This window comes from Ambystoma mexicanum, chromosome 4q (genome assembly GCF_040938575.1).
Source record: "Ambystoma mexicanum isolate Mex_15411 chromosome 4q, UKY_AmexF1_1, whole genome shotgun sequence".
NCBI classification, from domain to species: Eukaryota; Metazoa; Chordata; class Amphibia; order Caudata; family Ambystomatidae; genus Ambystoma; species Ambystoma mexicanum.
This window is the reverse complement of record NC_090928.1, coordinates 1,239,347,859-1,239,361,396: the sequence shown is the minus strand read 5'-3', so window position 1 is coordinate 1,239,361,396 and position 13,538 is coordinate 1,239,347,859. Positions and strand designations below refer to the sequence as shown.

At 44.1% G+C, this 13,538-nt stretch overlaps 1 protein-coding gene across 1 annotated transcript in view; it reads right to left on the bottom strand.

Annotated features, from left to right (window-relative positions):
• ABCC10 (ATP binding cassette subfamily C member 10) overlaps positions 1 to 13,538 on the bottom strand; it is a 609,641-nt gene that overhangs the window by 379,788 nt on the left and 216,315 nt on the right. Inside the window, 3 exon segments of the mRNA XM_069608805.1 lie at positions 862 to 1,050; positions 1,354 to 1,431; positions 8,617 to 8,806. Of these exon segments, the coding sequence (XP_069464906.1) occupies positions 862 to 1,050; positions 1,354 to 1,431; positions 8,617 to 8,806 (457 nt within the window).

Sequence of the window (13,538 nt, the reverse complement as noted above, 5' to 3'; positions counted from 1 at the left end):
ATCTATCCTCCTCTATCTAATTTTGCAAGCCTTCTTGTAATCGCTGTTCTGCCTCCTCAACTATACTTGTGGCTCCTCGCCCTCCCCGTGCTTTCTCTCGCTTCCGCTCCTTCTCTCTTCTTGCTCCACTTGCATGGAATTCTCTTTCCCTGGACATCCAAGGAACAGTACACACGGATTTATTCAAAACGAAACTAAAAGCCTACCTCTGCGCCTTACCATCTTAACCTACCTGCCACCTCCCTGCTGGCTAACATTTTTCCCTTGCCTCTAATATGCCTCTGTCCCTCACTTCCTCTGCTTGCATTCTAGCACTTGACCCATCGTGGTCACATCCCGGGCACAGCTGTCCCTACCGCCTACCTGCACTTAAAAATTCCAGTGTTCATTCTCCTGAATCTATGTATGTCCACTTATGTATTGTCCCTGGTGACTGTTCCATTCACTCCCCTCCAAAACCTGGTGAGAATGTGCCTCAAACTCACCCCAATGTAAGAAGCTCCCTGCTTCCCGTCAAATATGAATTCTTACCTATTGTACGTTCTTTTGTGATCAAAAGTGAATTGTTACCGCTGTATATAAATGAATACATACATAAAATAAATCCCTCTGGGGTCTGTGGGGACAACACAAGGCGGCGGCCAGACCAACCCAGACCCTGGGACTCTGTTTCATTCATATAAAGGATGACTCACCACATGTGTAAAAGGTTTACAATAATCACTTTCTATGGCCTCAGGAACTGAAAGAATGGTTTCCTTGCATTAGTGAAAATCAATAAACTCTCTGATCTGCCACTCAATGGTACAGGCTATTGTATTTCATTTGACAATGAAAAGCATCTCTGGTCACTCATCATACCTTGCATGAAGAGAAGGGCTAGAAGTACAGAGGCTGACAGAACGCTGCCCACCGCCTTCCAGTACGAAGCATACACCAGAAACGCCACAGCACCTTCCTTCTTTTCCTCTTCCGCCGCTAGTGTGAGACCCTCTGGGCACTCCACCTCCATGGATGACTCCTCTTCCTCTATGCCCGGCTCCTGAGAGGCTGAGGAAACATATTACAACTCTAAAGAACCACAACTGTGCAGGGTCAGCTTTTACAGTACATTATAGTGCAACGGTTCTGTGGAATGGCTGTTTCGTGCACCAACATTTTGTGGCTGGCAGAAGGGGCACAAGTCATCCACAAGCCTGCAATGGAGTGGGGGTTTTCCATGGCATGTCTGTCCCACTAATGAGGGGAGATCTGTAATCTAGTCTGTGTTTCGTTGATCCCAAGAGTTGTTGCACAAACCCAGCCAGCGGGCCATCATTTTATGAAAAACCATCAAGGGAGAAGCAAACCTACCTTTCTCTTGCTTCCTCCCAGCCTTGTCCCTCTGTTTTGGAGTGGCTTCAACTAGCGGAAGGATTTCTGCTGGAGTCCCTGCAAAGATTACAGAGAGTATGTGTGGCTTGTGAGCTGCTGTTCGAGGAGGAAAACCCGAGGCAACAATAAGCAGAAGAGAAAAGGAATGGCAAGTGCAAAAGGGAGATAGGTGAGATGATAGGCAGGAAAATGTAAGAGATGGCACCGAGCATGGCAGAGAGAACCTCTCTCAGCCTGCCAACCGACATGTTAAGCAAGACAAAATGGGCGACTGCGGCCTCAAATTTCAAGTAGCTCTTTCACTCAACCAAACATTCTTCTCTCCCTTAACCCTCAGCTGTATCTTATGAAAATTGACTGGTATTTACAGACTTTCCCTTGCCCCCTCGTCTGCCAACTCGCAGATGCTTGCTTTTTCTTACATGGGTTACAATGTATCGATGTGTGAGTGAGTGAGAGAGTGACAGAGTGAGAGAGAGAGAGAAAGAGAGATTGGCAGGGGCAGAATGAGCTAGTTAAAAGGGACCTGTAAGCAAGCGGCAAGTGGTGTGAGTGCAGGGTTGCAGGTTGTTTTTCCTTGTAAGATCTACTCACCCGTTCCCTGACTAACCGACTCCCCCCTAAGCTCCCCTACCACCTTAGACTACACACACGCAAACACCACATAAATGCCTACCAGAGGCTTAGCCGTGATCACATTAACACTAACCAAGCACGACTAAGCTCTCCTCTTTAGCCCCGTCACACTCTCCCACACCAGTGGCTAACCAGACCCAAAGCACTGCAGTCCATCAGATCTTTGGCTCTTCCCTACAGATGATATACTCCCAGGTTTCCCCACAGAAAGCAGACTGACATCCAGGAACACAGTACTTCCGACAAGCACCCATCAACACCACAGGCTTCAAATCTGCCTTTCCCACTAACTCACTGATAAAGCGCCCTGAACCATTACTGTGGCCCATCACATTGCTATTTTCTTCAACTCTGACACCTAAAACCTGTATAGCATCATTTTAAGTACACATTCCAGCTGGCCTACGAATGGGTTTCTGTAAAATGACTCGCTCCCTTTTGAGCAGCTGACAAAAAAAAAAGAGAGAAAAGAAAATCACAAATGGACTGGCGTATTAAGGCTGTTACAATGGCACGTTCCATTCACCCATGCATATGTTCAGAAAATAGCCACAGTTTAGCTATCAAAACATTTATATAATATTTTGAAACTAAGATCTTCACATAACCGCAGGTGACCAATGCACCCCACTATATACAATGATCTGAGGCACTGGCTTGTATAGGCATCATTCGCTGCAGCTTTATCCTTCAGGTGGCTCTATACCTCCCGGTTTCCTATAAAACCCCAGTGCTCATTCTGAGCCTCGAAGTCTAGAGGTCCAAATATCTTGAGTAGGTAATCCAAACTCTCAATCACGCCCCAACAGTGTTAACTATTAAGTCTTTATTTGAGAGACTGAACTTGCTACCAAAGTGTCCTGCTCAATCTTTTGTTGTGCTCCAAGACATTTCAACACACAGACTTTATTTCTAGGATCATTATAATTGATAAGAATGACAAAGAACAATGTAATGTTCTTCTCACCTTTGGATCAATATGTATAATAGATATTACACTGCATTTCCTCTTTTTTCCTTTTTTCTCCTTTTTGTCATGCCATGGGTTCTAAGGGACCTATGAGTTATACTTAGGGATGCCCTAGATGCCTCATTTACTTGCCCGCTGATTAAGAGCAGGGGATACAGTGGTACGCCTACTTGGAGCTATTTCATAAGGTTGTCAATAGAGGCACACATATTGATACATTTGTTGTTTATTAATGTCCTAAGAAGTCCTGCCCTGAAGAAGGCAGTTAGCACAAAATTACTCTGCCGAAACATCCCAGTGACCATTCACAAGCTCCTTGAGTAGTGAGAAACTTGACATATACACATGCTGGTCATGTGTTTTGACATTAAGTGGGGATGTAGGCAATAGACCTATTGGACATGGACCCCTGTTATCCTGACATTTCATAACTGTCAAAGGACATAGAAGACATAGTCACTCCTTTGTTCAATGCATGTATGAACCCTGTATTAATTACAGGGCTCAACATGTGTTTAAGGTATTTGTGATACAAGTCACAAACCTTTTCCTAATTCTATTTTGATTGACCTCATTTGTGTTCATTTGGCTTTATGTTTAGCAACTTACAAACAAACATCATTATTACTAGGAACTTTATTATTATCACTCTTTGAAACTTTTGTTGCTCCGTGTCTGTTATATCTTTTTGTTAATAGCACTATTCATCACATTTGTGAAGTATGTATGTTAGTTTCTAAATTAGGAATTCATTTTTGTCGACTCTGTAATAGGTCATACTGATTGGGCCATGTTTATGACTTTGTTTTGTTTCATTTCCCTTATACATTAGCTTATTTTGTCTCCTTTTTTACTTGTGGAATGAACTGAAAAATATTTACAAAAAAATGAAATGAGAATATGTTTATTGAATAAACACTTTTTTACAAATGAATTGCTCAGTGTGAAAATGCTTCTTCATAAATAGAAATGTAGATATGTCTTAACTCCTGGACCATAAATGACAGGTCTAAGTTTTAATTCATGCCAGGGGCACCTTTGGTAGTATTACCAAAGTGGAGAGCAGCTGCTACAATCCTTTACATCAAAGGGAATGACCCCCAGCTCCAATGCAATAGCACCACTAGAGATCAAACACCAGCATGGTCACTACTTCTCAAAAGGATGCAGACCTGAACTAGACTTAATGTCAGTACCATATAAGGCGTCAGTACCATTGAAGGCGTCAAGGTCTTAGCATTGTGAGGGGTCAGAAATGTGAGGCGGACAACTTTGGGAAGGTTTTTCAAAAGATGGCATTTTATTAACTCAAAAGGTTGGATAAACACCTCACTATCCCTACCCTGATGAGTATTTCCCTGCCTAAAACAAACTAAAAGAAACACTCTAACAAAAGGTGTCTGTCCCTCACACTTATACATACAATAATTCAACAAGGTAATGTATGGCAGTTCAAAAGCAACAAATATAACAGCTAAATTCACAATGGGATAACTGTCTCTCCTTATGATCTGGGTGAATTCCCCTTCCCCCAGATTCAAGCAGGATTATCTGTTCAACAGATCGAAAAGAGTAAGGGAAGCCTGCCTTGTAACAAACGTTCCAACACAGTTCTTTGTAGTTCTAACTTGATAACAAAGGTTCCAACATATCAAAATTGTTCAATACATTTTTCTTCTCTTACGCTAGTAATAGTAAGCGCTCAAACAACCTTCTTTGCATGAACCAAGAAGGCTTCCTTAGTTCATCAGCACCAACATAGATTGTCTTTGTCAGCGTAGTTTTATAACAGCATATTTGTTTAGAACCACTTATGTACTTCTGCAGCAGTTTATATAACACTTTCTTCAACAATATATGTTTGTCAGGATGATTCTTTAACACCACTTCATGGCACTTCATCAACTTCCACCTGATTTTTACTTCCATGCCAGGCCTACTACTTCAATGACACCTGGTTTACTCCCATGCCATACTTCAATGTTCACTGTTCGTGTATACTCCCCTGCCCGAGCAGCAAAGAAAAGTCATCACAACCTCTGACCTGGTATACTGCCCTGCCTGGTCAGTGAATTATAAACAACAAGTGCATGTGTGGTTGAGATCAGCTTATAACAACTTTGCAATACCTCTTGCTTCGCAACACCAGGTTTTAAGCAATTCTTCAGGGAAGACCAGATTCACATGGTTATTCTTTATTATACTTTTGTAACTTACAACACCTCTGCATGCTATGCTCCTCTCCTTCTGAAAACACTTTCCCAGAAGGCCAGCCTTCTTGCCACTTGATTTCCCGACTTCTTCATCAACCAATAACTGACAATGATATGGTCTTATTTTGCTCCATCCATAGCTTTGGAAATGTGGGTTTATACCAGATTTTGTTATACACTTCTTAAAACATGGCGAATAAGCTTTACAAACTCTGGGACCTTTGTGTACTCCCTTCCGTTTTTGGCAATGTGTGTTGGTTTTAAATTGGCTTGCTTTCACTTTCTTTTGGCTAGGGAAATTATAGTTTGCATTGGGTTTTAGAATTTATTGCCCCATCTTGTTTCAGGCTATTAAATAAACGTACATGCTTAAAGTTGCAGTCAATTGATGTTATAAAATAATGCTTTCTGCCGATTCGGTATTCAAAATGGCCTTGGTTCGAGTTTTACTCTCTACACGTTTGTTTTCTTCCATTAAAGTACCTGCTCTGAGCCTGAGAGTGGTCACAGAGCGCTCCTGTGTCACAATAGCTTGGTGGACTCACTGGGCATGGCGTGTGCATTAGTTTCCCTCGCTGCTCCCAGGTCTTCTGTCTGAGCTGCTCTTCGCGGTCGGGCAATCTGCTGCTGCCCGCGCCACTTGCACTGGAGCTTCCAGTGCCTCAAAGGCTCTCTGGTGCTCGCTTGCCACCGGAGACAGCCTTCTTAAGGGGGACATTTCCTATATTCGTGCTTCCCGCTGTGCAACCTCTGCAGTCCGGGTCTCCAGGGGGCAAGCTTTCTTCTCTAACGCTTCCTGCTGCGCGACCTCTGCAATTACAGCTTATGGAGGAGAAGACCCTCTCAGGACTAGCTACTGCTCAACAGTGGTCCCAGCGTCATTTCGCTCTTCCAGTTTCTGCTTCTGGTGCAACATGGAGAGTTCACAACTCCTTCAGCCTACGACTACTGCTTCACTCTGTGAGAAACCATAAGGTGTCTCACCCACTAGTCCTCGTGATCTGTCATCCATGCCAGGACACGGACATCACTTTTGTATCCAGTTCCTGGGGGTAGACCAGTGCCAGAGAATCACCTGGGTGAGGGGAGTTCGGGGAGTGGGAGTGCGACACCTGTTGGCGAGACGCGGTATCCTCCTTCCTGTAACACCTTTCCCCAGGTATGCCCCTTCCTGTAACACCTTTACCCCATCCTACCCTGTAGGATATTTAGGAACTCTACCCCCACCTCTCCCTTCACAAACACTTTCACACGGACAGCCTGCTCTGGGACAAAACAGACTCACACCGGAGCATTGCACCCGACATGTCCCACTACTATGGTCAGGCAAGGTCAGGCAATTACTGGTTACCACTCACACCTGACTTCCATTAAGCTTGCCCACACGAATGAAAGGCGGAGCAAGGTAAAGTATACAAAGGAACAGTATTCTCCAGATGGCTGCTGACCGAGGGAAGAAAGACAGCAAACCAAGAAGGGTGAGCAAAGAGGGAGATGCCCTTGATCTTTACAGCGAGAAACTGTTACTTTCCAGAACCCTTCAGATTCAAAAGCATAAGATCAGGAAACCAGAATCCGGTATTGTGTGTCGGAGATACCCGGGGCCCACCTGCACGGCTGACCGAGTCAGGGAGGAACAGCAGCCGCTGTGGTACCATCCTTGGCTCCAAGATCAAAGCAGCACCAGAGAGATCAACACAGCCGGTGAATTGGGAAGACTGATGCAAGACCGGTCTGTGTTGAAGTCAAGGTTGCAAGTGGCAACATTGTATAAAGAGCGCAAGAATGAAGATTGGTAACACGTTAGATGAAAGACGCAAATAAAGCTTCATTGCTGATGGATGTTTGAACTTTAACGGTGAAAGATACAATACCAGTGACAGAGTGGTCCGCACCGCGAGTGTGCTCAATCGAAGGTCTCTGTAAGGTATCCAGCCAAGAAGTGGCAGAAGGGAAAGTAGAAGAATGGTAAGAATGAGAGGTGAAATTAATCGAAGTGGTCCTACAACGGTTTAAGCAAAACCCATTGCACAATCAAAAGTCTTCGATTTTTGATACAAAGAGGAAAACGTAGAAATTGAGTTTGCATGGTCCGAGCCTGTATGAGGGAGACCAATTGTGCTAAAGGGATACAAGCTCGAACGTCGGAGACCAATTGTGAACACTGTGCTAAAGGGGTCCGAGCCCGAACGAGGGGGATCCATTGTCCGAGTCCGATCGAGGGAGACCAATTGTGAATATTGTGTTAAAAGGGGGCCCGAGCCCGAAGGAGGGAGACCAATGATGAACACTGGATGAGAGAACATAAGAATGTGAAAATCCTGATAAGAAAGGAACTTTGGTACTTGTTTGTTACAACAGGCCCTCTGCAATAAGAGACTGTTATTGGGAAAGAGGCTTTGGCAGAAGGCCCCGATACCTAAGCTTTGAACTAGATTTTCTATGGCCACACTCTTCATAGATTTCATCTCACTGCACTCCCTTCAAATTCCCATCCTCACGCTTCTAGGTATAACCTTACGACACTCCTGGACTTCCCCCGATATCCCTCCTTCTGGGTTTCACCTCATGTCATTACAATCTTGAGGATTTCACCAGAGTACATGGTCAAGATTTCAAGCATCACCCTTTGAAATATTACCCCATTATACTCCTGGATGTACCCTTATAATACTCCTGCTTTACACCTCCATGCAATCTTCCTGGATTTCACCCTGTGAAACTGTTCTTAAAGATTTAACCTCATTACACTCTTTCTAGATTCCCCTTGCAATACTCCTTCTGGATTTCACCTTTATTCACATTTATTATTCATCTAATCAGACTCACGTCATGAGTTATTCCACATTTCATAAGAAGGTTCTTCTGGATTTTGCCTTTTGACACGTCTGCATTTTACCTCATTGCATTCTTCTGGATTTGACCGCATTAGACCGTTGTACTGGATTGAACCTCAGACCTGCTATTTCACCTCTTTTGGCTTTCATCTCGTTATACTTTTCTTCATTTCACTTCATTGCTCTCATATTCAGAATGTTCTCCCGCTAAACTTTTCTGGATCTCTCTGTTGTCTATTTCCCTATCAAATAAACATCAATCTTCAGTTCCACCCTCTCCGATCATTTTCCTCCATAAACATCCCTCCAGCCTTCTGACCTCTCCTTCTTTTACATCTCATGCTCTCTTTGGTACTCACATGCTACTCGCCCACATAAGCATTTGCCTTTCCCCCATACACCAATTCACACATTTCCCTTCCACATTTGTCTTTTTCTCTAGAACTCGTACTCCACTGCATCGCTCCTCGGTATAGCCCTTTGTCTCCCATCTCTATTTCACTCATGTGTATGGATACATATTTTCTGGTTATTTTCGTTTTTGTGAAAACAATGCTTTTTCACTTTCGGCAGATAGTATACGTACCTATCTGGAGAACTTGCCCATTCTCCATCAACACCACAGTATCAGCCTTCTCCAAAAACTCTGTTCTGTGGGTGCAAAGTATTCTCGTCTTGTGCTTAAGAATTCCCAGAATGCACTTTTCCAGCAGGTGGCTAGCAACATCCGCATCAACAGCAGCCAGAGGGTCATCGAGCAGGTAGATCTCCTTATCCTAAGAAACCAAAGGTCATCAGGAAGAGCGGATCACTAATGAAGGAGAGAAAAACATTCACCCTCTGAACTAAGAGTTCCCACACTATGACCGCCATAACTACCACAGGAAATCTAGCTTTTAGCTATAACAATGTCTATCCATGACATTTATTTGCAAACGTTGCACAGCACATCCTCAAGCAGGAAGAATCAGAGGGCTTCTAAATCCTACTCCAATCCAGCTTCACGAATTAGAATATTCTCCAATTTCCCACCTCTGACACCAGAGCTAGCTTGGCCAATAACAAGGTAAGACTCCAACCTCCTATTCCCAGTCTGTCCAATCAGCAGACTCAATGCCACTATCTTGTCGACAACTTCACCTGGAGTTTATCGAAGCACATGCGATCACTTGAAGGTTTCTTAATGGCCTCCTCAGATGGAACCCATTTCTATTTTTGACATTTATAGAGTACATATTTGCCAAACCCAGTGTAGTCTCCGGACACAAATCTCAGAGGAGAAATAGACAGTAATAAAGAAACAGGACAGCACTGGACTAACAAGAACGTGTCATAGAAAACAAAAAGAGATAACTCAGAGGTTAGTTAAGGAAGGAAGAACGGAAATCCTGAAAAAGCCATGCTTTGAGTTCATGACGAATCTGTGAAAACGAAGAGGCAAGGCAGAGACCAAGAGGGAGAAAGCTGTAGAGAGTAGGCCCAATAACAGTAAAAGATGGTCACCCTTGCGGGTGAGACCCAGTGTGCGGTTATAAGCAAGAACATGATGGCCGGCCGCAGAGGCGTTGCTGAGGGGTGGGGGGCTGAAGGGGATATAGCCCCAGGTCTTTTGGTTGTAGCTCCGGATAGAAGCCATGGGGCTACAACCGAAAAGGTTCCATGTATTAATATCCCTGAAAAAAATATCGCCATACAAGAATGGTGCAGTTTTTTTGCAGCAAAATTAACCCATGGAACTTGAAGGGGCCGGGGACACCCCTGCAACCCTTGCTCCCATTTACCCCATAAATTATCCCCACAAATAACGTTGCCTATGGGCTTTCCCGGCGACCATATATATGGCAACATTATTTGTGGGTATAATATTACCTGATACCAACCATAAGCCTAAATAGCCCCGAGTCCTGACATTAGCGTAGCCTCAGATCTTTTCCAGACCTAGCAACACCCCTGGCCATACGTCATCGAAGCACAGTAACTGATGGTAGCAGAGTATCTTCTGGGCTTCAACTGTAAACCCACACCTCCCCTTTCAACTCCTATGTTTTCTGTATATCTGCTTTTGTCAGATTCTGAAGTTATTTATTCGTTTGGCAACTTTTCTGTTTTTCCCACTTCTTATGATCTCCTCATTGTAAAAGACTGCAACATGGCCCTTGCGCTACCCCCATCGTTTTGAGGAATTGACACCAGTGATCTCCGATAGCAAACACCCAGACCGGCAAGGGTTTTTCCATGGAAAGCATGTCTATGCACTAACTGCAACACTTTAGCAGCTGGTAACCTGACAGCAGTTCAAACCACGTGTGGGCAGTGTGTGCATGCCATGTAGAGTATGCATCAAATCAAACGGTGATGAAAAAACATAGGCAGTTAAATATGTACCAGTGCATCCCACTGTACAAAGCCAAGGCGCAATCATTTGCCTGCAAAGATAAATGCATACGTCCTTGGCGTAGATGGTACTTCACTTAACAACCGTTTTAAGACATTGATTGAATACAGACATGAGAGCAGGCAAAATACGGTTGACTTGGATTCATGTTCATCTAAAAGTGTAACTTACCTAAGGGTCCTTTCCCTGTATTGCATAGTTAGTACGTGCCCTGCTCCTGCCTGTTCTAAACTCCCCACCTCTGAGCTCTGATGAGAGTGGATTGCAGGCCAGGAGTTGATTTTAAACTATTCCTTTTGAACTACAATTCCTGTAATACTTTTCATCGAGTGACAAATGCTTCTGTCATTTTTTGCCTGTGTGGGCGGTCCTTCATTAATGCAAAACATAAAGACTTTGCCTGTGCCTGTGTACAGATTTATGTGCAGGCAAAATAGGGAGATGGCCGTTTGACTGATGTTTCCCTTGAAGTGCTCTCCAAAAATGAAAGCTTACCCAGCATGCTTTCTTTCTCCATGTTTTGCATCCGCCTATTTGTTTCACATAGTTTTTAAATATGAATCTGTGGAATGTGATCTTTACCTGTCCTGTTTGGGGAAAAGTCACTATAAGCAAGTAGCCAAATATGAGAATGTGGGCAAAATATGGATATATATGTAATATTGATATTTTCTTTCTATCGCGCTTGTACATAAGTGTTTCAGAGCGTGACAAGGCAAGGGAGGGAAACAGGGGAGAACAAAACAACGATCTTACTAGGCCCAGTGACACTGAGAAGATGAAATTCTGACATGAGGTGGGTAAAAGGGTGTAACTCTACCGCCCTGAGGGCTACAGCCATGAGAGACAAAATTGAGAGTGCAGGCATGGCACGGGGGACCTTAAGGGCTAAAATTGCAATCAACGGTGAGCCATATTATTAGCAAACTTTCAGTTCTCCTTTCAGCAGCAGTAAGCTGTGTCCTTTGGAACATGGGGGAGGGATATAGAGAGACAGGATTTACGCTGCTCCTTTCCTGAACATACCCAGAGTTTGGGCTTGCTGTGGACTAAACCAATGTGGCAACTAATCCTATGAAAAAGACAGAATTATAAGGGGACACCTCGGGCAAATAATACAACACTTGTTTGGAAATAAGTATGTGCTTCAACTTGTATTTATCTTTAATGAAGTTAAATTGTGAACTTTATTTCACCCATTGTAATAAACATGATCAGGCAACTACTTTGAGAAGACTGGAGAACAAATTGAATGATTTTAAGATATGTAATGTTCTCATCATCCCCTCTGTACATAGTTATTTTGTCCAAGATGGATTCCTTGATGGTGTCTAAAGAGCTATGTAGAGATGGGGGTAGGCGGCTCTTCTTCCCGACTTGATCTCCAAGATTAGGATGAAGTAAAGGAAAATGGTGATGTGTAAGAATGATCTTCTGGCTCTAAGGACGGCTAAATCAGTAAGGCACCCGGCCAAAGTGAAGAACACACACTAGGGGAAAAGAGGTGCAATTCTTGATTATAAGGCAGCTATGGTAATACTCGGTAATGCTTGTGGAAAATGCAGAACTGATATAATGCTGATTGGAAGACAGGGGGCACCAAGTGTTATAGGATGGCTGGGATGCTCCCAGATTGCAGGAATTGAAATATGCAGAGATGAACAAGTTACTCTTACCTTGCAACGTTCTTTCGATGGGATGGTCCGACAACGTATTCCATATCTATGACAGTAATCACCACAGCTGTGCTGCTTCGGAAAATCTTTCGGCGTCTGCGTCGATGACGTCGATACGCTGTACTCGAGGGCCTCCGTCGAGCCAACGTCACCGGATGTTAAAAGTAGGACGCACGACGCCCGTAGCCTCAGTTGTAGTTTTTTTCCCAGAACGTGTGGCACCAATCTACTGCCAGTATGACCACAGAAATCCTTGCGGAAAAGTAAGCTGCAATCGGATAAGAAATTCTGTAGCGGGGGAAGCAGGGAGGGAGCGCTATGGAATATGTTGCCAGACCATCCCATCGAAAGAACGTTACCAGGTAAGAGAGTAACTTGCTCTTCGAGGGAATTGGGTCCTCCGACGTATTCCATATCTATGACAGACTCCCAAAGCAGTACCAACGTAGGGAGGTGGGAAAAGAATGTAGAAAATACAAATTTAGAATGCCCAATCAAATTGCATAGTAAAGGACTGCCTTGCCAAAGGCCAGATCCTGCCCATGGATAGAATCGATGGAGTAGTGACGTACAAAAGTATGGACCGAAGCTCAGGTGGCTGCATCACAGAGGTTAAGAATAGGAACACCCCTCTGCAGGGCAGTAGAGGCAGCCATACCCCTAGTAGAATGGGCTTGTAAGCCTACCGGAGGGTCCTTACACGCCAAGCGGTAACATTCAGAAATTGGCCAGATAATCCATCGAGACAAAGTCTGCTTAGTAACAGCTTGGCCCAACCACCTTCCAGCGTAACCAATAAATAGTTGATCGTGCACTCTGACCCGGGACATGCGTGAAATGTAGAAGCTTAAAGCACTCCTAGGATCCAGCCTATGGAGCCTCTCCTCTTCCTTACCAGGATGTGGAGGAGGATAAAATGCCGGAAGAATAACCTTCTGGCTTAAATGAAATTCCGACACCACCTTCGGAAGAAAGGAAGGACGAATTCTAAAGACAACCCTGTCCTTATGAAACACAGTGAAGGGTGGCTTAACTGACAGTCCCTGTAACTCACTCACTCTGCGAGCGGAAGTGACCGCAACTAAAAATACAGTTTTAAGGGTTAACAGTCTCAAAGGACAAGAATGCAAAGGCTCAAATGGAGCACCCATTAGAAACTTGAGAACAAGGTTCAGATCCCAACCGGGCACCTGGAATTAGTGAGCCCTTTTAGAAACTGAGAAATTAAAGAGATTTTAAAATAAGAACACTCCTCAGACGAGCGCTTAAATATAGGCAGCGCCGCCAGGTAACCTTTAATGGTACTCACTTGCAGGCCCTTGTGGGCCAAAGAAAGCAAAAAAAGACAGAACGACAGGAATGTCACATGAAAAAAAGAATCCACATTCTTAACCCTGCGTTCTCCAACAGCAACGGTACAGGGACTTTGTTGACGGC